We start from the raw sequence: 6723 nt of genomic DNA, 5'->3' as shown, positions 1-6723 counted from the left end.
TTTGTATTAAAACGGGCATCATCTCCCCTATAATCCTTACTTCCTCCAAATTCAAGATAACACCAAAAACAAAAGAACACAACAATATCAACATGTATACATTATTTTCCAACTTTATATACACCACAAAATACTACAAAACAGCCCAACACACCCCAATCTCTGCATACACAAAACGACCACCGTAGTAGTGTCAAACGACCCGAAAATGTTACGACGAATGAATTGCCCATCACCCTGAATTTATGTGGTGTTTCTACACAAACCTACTCCTCCAAAACTCCACAAAATAGTAGTAAAATACGCAGCCCAACAATAATATAAAACAGTCCACAAAACAGTCTGCTACAAGTGAATAATTCAAACTCACGGCTTCCGATCACCGTCACGCGAGTTCTAACTATTAGAAAATGAATTTATCAACCTTCCTTGATATTTAAACACTTAAATACAGAAAGTAAACGTTGTCTTAACTATGAAGTACCTTTCAAAACTCAAACTACAAAGAAAAAGAGAGGCGATATAGTGATACTTACGTCGTAGGGATCGTTCTAATGTTATCGCTTCTTGATTTTGTACCCGAGATGATAATCTTGTTTGAATACATTGTAGAGAAATTAATTTTGTGTGTTCTGGAAAATGGAAGAAAGAGGCGAGATAAGGATATAAATATCCATTTTTTTGAAAAGTCAAAAGGTGCTACTTGGCACCCTAACATTGGCCCTTCTTCCAACGCTTATAACTTTTTATCCGGGGGTCGTATGAGAGAATGGTTAAGAATGTAGGAAACTAAATTACAAGATCTTAAATTTGGTATATAATATGTCCCAAAATAACCTCATATAACACACAAAATATATTTTTTAAAAAGCTCTGTTACAAGGAAAAGCCTCAGTCAGTTATTTCCGCAACTTTAATCCGATTTTCCCAAACATCATATTTCCTATCCAAATATCATATATAGCCATATTATGACTTTAAAACCATTTAAATCATGATTAACAAGTCTCATATTCATTACGTCACCTTGGGACGCACAGAGTGTAACAATCTTCCCTCCTTAGAAACATTCGTCCTCGAATGTTAAACTCCCTGAAACCTATAAAAATTTTGGTAGAGTCTCCTCTGTAATGGTACTACTACCAATTTGTCACACAGCAAACCCAATAATACAAAGCCACACAGGTCCACAATCATCAATAACACCAATGGCCTCACACGACCAATAGCAATAACTAACATAAGAATCAAGTACCATATACGTACCTAAAGGCTGTGATGTCTCAGTCTGATTCTCCTCCGGAAGTGGAAAAAAGTGAGGATACCTAGTCTTCATTTCTTTTTCAGCTTCCCAAGTCATCTCCTCCATATTATTGTTAATCCAAAGTACTTTAACCGAAGCTACATCCTTAGTTCTTAATATCCGAACTTGTCTATCTAGTATAGCAATGGGAGCTTCCTCATATGATAGCTGCTCTGTAACCTGGACATCGTCAACTAGAATGACTTTAGAGGGATCTCCAATACACCTACGAAGCATAGACACATGAAAGACTGGATGTACAGACTCCAATTTGGAAGGCAAGTCTAACTCATATGCTACTTGGCCTACTCTGCGTATAATCTTATAAGGTCCAATGTACCTAGGGCTAAGCTTTCCTTTCTTACCGAATCTCATAACGCCTTTCATCGGTGATACCTTTAGGAATACCCAGTCGTCTACCTGAAACTCCAAGTCTCGTCGTCGATTTTCTGCATAGGACTTCTGACGACTCCGTGCTGCTAACAGCCTTTCTCTTATAAGCTTATTCTTCTCAACTGCATGCTGTACCAACTCTAGTCCTACTAACTTAGTTTCCCCAATATCAAACCATCCTATAGGAGACCTACACTTCCGTTCGTAAAGAGCTTCGTATGAAGCCATCTGAATGCTGGAATGATAACTTTTATTATATGCTAACTCAATAAGTGGAAGATGATCATTCCAACTACCCTTGAAGTCCATCACACAAGCCCGTAGCATATCCTCCAGTGTCTAAATAGTATGTTCAACCTGACTGTCTGTCTGGGGATGAAATGTTGTACTAAGACTTACCTGAGTCCCCAATCCTTTTTGGAAGGACCTCCATAAATTAGCTGTAAACTGAGCACCTCTATATGCGATAATAGATATAGGGACACCATGAGGTCGTACTACCTCCCTAATGTAAAGTCTTGCATACTCCTCTGCTGAATAAGTAGTCCTGACAGGTAGAAAATAGGCTGATTTTGTAAGTCTATCAACAATAACCCATATAGAATCGAACTTATGTTGGGTATGAGGTAAGCCTATGATGAAATCCATACTAATCACTTCTCATTTCCATGTCGTAATCGCTATAGCCTGTAATAATCCATCGGATTTCTGATGCTCAATCTTAACCTGCTGACAATTAGGGCACTAAGCAACAAACTCTGCTATATCCTTCTTCATTCCGTCCCACCAGTATATTCCCTTGATATCATGATACATCTTCGTCACTCCTGGATGAATATAATAACGAGAATAGTGAGCTTCTCCCATCTCCTGTAATCTCAAATGGTGTATTCTCCTTTTGAGGGGATGTATATCTATGATGAGCTAGCACAGGATCCTCACACTGGCATTCCTTCACTTCAGTTACTAAAGAGGATGTTGTCGTGTCCTGAATAGTAACTCTGGTATCACCTGAGTCCAGTAATCGAACTCCAAGACTAGATAGATGATGAATCTAATGGGCTATCCCACACTTCTCTGGCTGTAAATATGACAGGTTACCCATAGATCTACGGCTGAGGGTGTCGGCTACTACATTCGCCTTTCCCGAATGGTATAAAATATCAACGTCATAGTCTTTCAGTAGCTCCAATCATCTCCTTTGGCATAAATTCAATTCCTTTTGATTGAAGATATATTGAAGGCTCTTATTATCCGTATAGATATCAACATGAATTCCATACAAATAGTGCCCCCACATCTTTAGTGCATGAATCACCGCGGCTAACTCTAAATCGTGGGTCAGATAATTCTTCTCGTGATTTCTTAGTTGTCTTTAAATGTAAGCAATGACTTTTCCTGGTCATTCTGCCACTTGTTGCACGAATACTTGGCTCATCTTAGTTCCCACATATGTTGTAATTCCATGCAACCCATATGATCTTTTGTTAAGCAACTATACCACTCGACAGCACTTGCCTAGTGGCTAATATATAAGTAAAATCCCAAATGGGTCCAAGGCTTACAAGATGTCCAAACCAAAATAGAAGTTGCATGAAGCTACTAGTATTAAAAAGATAGAAAAGCTAAAATCTAATGAACTAGCTATTACAACATAATAAGTTGAATGCTTCCTTCTCCTATCAGTGTATGTGAATCCAATTGTCATTGACAAATACCAAGCGGCACCTATCAAGCTCTCACCAGGTGCCAGGGTATACTATCCATAGGATAAAATGAATTCCAAACTTCTTCACCACAGAGTTGAAGCCAGCGTAGTCTTCCAAGTGTAGCTACTATATGATCTCCATATGCAGTGAACTGATTTTGTCCAAGTATTAATCATGTGCTCACTCATCAGAATTAATGTGTAAAAGAGGAGCCTGGCTTTAGGCAGGCTTTGCAAGGCAAAAGCCAGGCTTGAGCTGGCTTTAGGCAGGCTTTGCAAAAATAAATCCAGGCTTGAGCTGGCTTTAGACATGCTTTGCAGGGCAAAAGCCAGGCTTGAGCTGGCTTTAGGCAGGCTTTGCAAGGCAAAAGCCAGGCATGAGCTGGCTTTAGGCTGACTTTGCAAGGCAAAAGCCAGGAATGAGCTGGCTTTAAGCAGGCTTTGCAAGGCAAAGGCCAGGCTTTGAAACTGTGCCGTTTTGTGATCTTGTAAGCTCAGATCCTTCCCAACTAGAACCTTTAATGTAGACATCATTCTAAACATTGCTAAACCATCCTCAGATTGAGCATGAAAGCATGCTAATACCACTGAGAAATGATTCAACAATCTCTAGAAATACCATATGATAGGTTCAGCATTTTCCTTAGCATTTGAACATATAAGAAGTAGGATAAATTGTACCATCCGACACCTACTTATCGCATTTTTTCTGCACACTATCAAAGCACAAGCACCCCTAGAATGAGCATGAGACCATGCTAATACCATTGGAAAGTAACTTAATAGCATACTAAATGAGACAAAGAAACATGCAGGTTTGTGCAGAGTCCAATCCTGTGAAGCCATCAGTCTGTGGTTCTTCTCTTTGCTATCCTAACCCTAAGGTTAGATGATTGAGATTTGTCTAGATTGATCAACCTCCTCCCTGCACTAGGAAGTTCAGAGAATGAATGAAACTCAGATGTACCTACAAAAGAAAACATAATGTTAGCTATAAAATCCGCCACTAAGTTGCCTTCTCTGAACACATGTTGAAAGACCACATTGAAGTTGTCCTTAATCTCTATAATTTTCTTCACATCCTGTGCAATTACCCAAGGAGGATCCCATTCCCCTTCTATCACCTTCTTCATTACCAACGAATCAGTCTCCAATATGAGAGGGTGAAGATCATGCTCCACACAGTATTCCAACCCTTGAAGAATAGCCTTAACTTCAGCTACCACATTAGTTGTCACTCCCAAGTCTACTGCCCTAGCATACACCGCATTACCTTCATCATCCCTCACACAAAAGCCTAGGGAGCTAGGTCCAGGATTTCCCTTTAAGGCTCCATCAATATTACATTTGTACCAACCATGAAAAGGAAGCTGCCATGTCACTCTTGTAGTGATCAATATAGGTTTATATCCTTCAAAGTATTGAATCATGTATGGCTATAACATTGGAATATTAGGCATCCAAGCATACCTCACCCTTGCCAGTTGATGCAATGTCCTATTTATCTCATGAATCACCCTATTTGTGGACACTGAACTCCCATGTTTACCTGCATTTCTTCTCTTCCAAAGCTCCCAAGTGATGATAACTGGTACTGCTTGAAACAATGGCTTTAATTTTGGACAACACTGAGCATACCACCAATGTCTAATAACCTGCTTCAATTGAATCAATGGCACAGTAATTCCAGCAGCCCCCATGAACAAGTTCCATACCTTAGAAGCAGTAGGACTTGTGACAAATATATGCTGAATGGATTCCTCTTGGGGCTGCTGACAACACCAAAACCTAGACATCACCATTTTCCCTTACCTCCTCCACATGTCATCAGTGGCTATTTTCTGCCTCCACAACCTCCACAAGAAGAAGGATATCTTGAAAGGCAAACCTTTAATCCACATTAACTTGAATTCCTGATTAGGATCAGCCCTATGCCTTAATATTTGCCAAGCATGCTAACACTGAACTTGCCTGAAGGAGTTGGCATCCAGTATGGCCTATCCCAATATCCCTCACTACCTTCATAATGCACATTTAGCCTTATATGTTCTGCAATTTCCTCATTGAATGTTTGATCTAGCAGCTGAACATCCCATGTTTCCCCTTGCCGCAGTTCTGTCACCTCCTGAAGATCTTCATTGATTGGAAAGTCTTCAGGTAATACGTGATAAAGTGCACCCAATCTAGTCCAATTTTTATGCCAAATATTAGTGGTTCCACTCTTTAGTTCCCATACGATCTCATGTTCTACTTCTTCCCTAGCATTCAGCATTTGTCTCCAAACATAAGGCCCTTTCCTAAAATGCACCACTGTTGGTAGCTCCTTCTTGCAATACTTATTCCACATAAAATTAGACCACAAAGATTTTATGGTCCAATACCTCCACCATAGTTTAGCAAACAGTGCCCTTGAGACATCATGTAAGGACCTAAAACCTAGGCCCCCTTCCTCTGTAGGAAGGCAAAGATTTTGCCATGAAGCCCAATATCTGTTTCTCTCTTCTTCCTTTGTGCTCCAAAAGAACCTAGAAAAAATCTTATATGGATGCTCCAGGATGTTTGGTGGATCAAGGACTGATAACATATGAACTGGCATACTTTGCAACACACTAGAGATGAGTGTTGCCTTTCCTCCAAATGGCAACAGCTTTCCTTTCCATGAATGCAATTTAGCCTTCACCTTCTTGATAAGATCCTCATAATAGTCCTTCCTCCTTCTAGTGTAAAAAATAGGACATCCTAGATATGTGAAGGGGAATTTACCTCTTGCAAATCCTGTAATAGCTCCAACTGCCTGAAACAATCCATTAGCAACCTTTTAATGCATGTAGTATGAACTCTTATCTTTGTTGATCATCTGACCTGATATCTTCTCATAGTTCCCCAACACTGCCATAATCTTGCTCAATGAGGGAGGATGAGCAGATGCAAAGATTATGGTATCACCAGTATATGCCAAGTGGTTTAAAGGATCAGACCACTTAGGCATTCCAAATCTCACAAATGACTTGTCTTCAAAGAGCTTATTCAAATACCTGGAAAGTACCTCAGCTGACAGAATGAACAATGCTGGAGATAGGGGATCCCCTTGCTTCACACCCCTTGTAGACTTAAAGAACCCTGAGCACTGCCCATTCACCAATACTGAATACCAGTTATTTGATATCAAGTTCCACACCATGTTGATGAAATGCTCAGAAAATCCCATCTTCCTTAGCACATGCAACAAGTACTTCCATGAAACCCTATCATAGGCCTTTGCCATATCAAGCTTGATCACCACATTAGCTGGCTTTCCCCTTAACCTTATGTCAGTGAT

The 6723-nt window shown here is 39.9% G+C and overlaps 1 protein-coding gene across 1 annotated transcript; it reads right to left on the bottom strand.

The window, feature by feature from the left end:
• Window positions 1–3834: 3834 nt before the first annotated feature.
• Window positions 3835–5206, bottom strand: LOC142166458 (uncharacterized). The gene is made up of 3 exons (XM_075225842.1): window positions 4954–5206; window positions 4499–4815; window positions 3835–3939 (listed from the first exon to the last, which is right to left on the bottom strand). Exons 1-3 carry the CDS (start codon window positions 5204–5206, stop codon window positions 3835–3837), a joined length of 675 nt encoding a protein of 224 aa, XP_075081943.1.
• Between the last annotated feature and the right edge of the window lie 1517 nt (window positions 5207–6723).

Source organism: Nicotiana tabacum, chromosome 11 (assembly GCF_000715075.1).
Source record: "Nicotiana tabacum cultivar K326 chromosome 11, ASM71507v2, whole genome shotgun sequence".
NCBI lineage: Eukaryota > Viridiplantae > Streptophyta > Magnoliopsida > Solanales > Solanaceae > Nicotiana > Nicotiana tabacum.
Note: the sequence above shows the minus strand (reverse complement) of the source record. Positions and strands in the feature narration are given on the sequence as shown.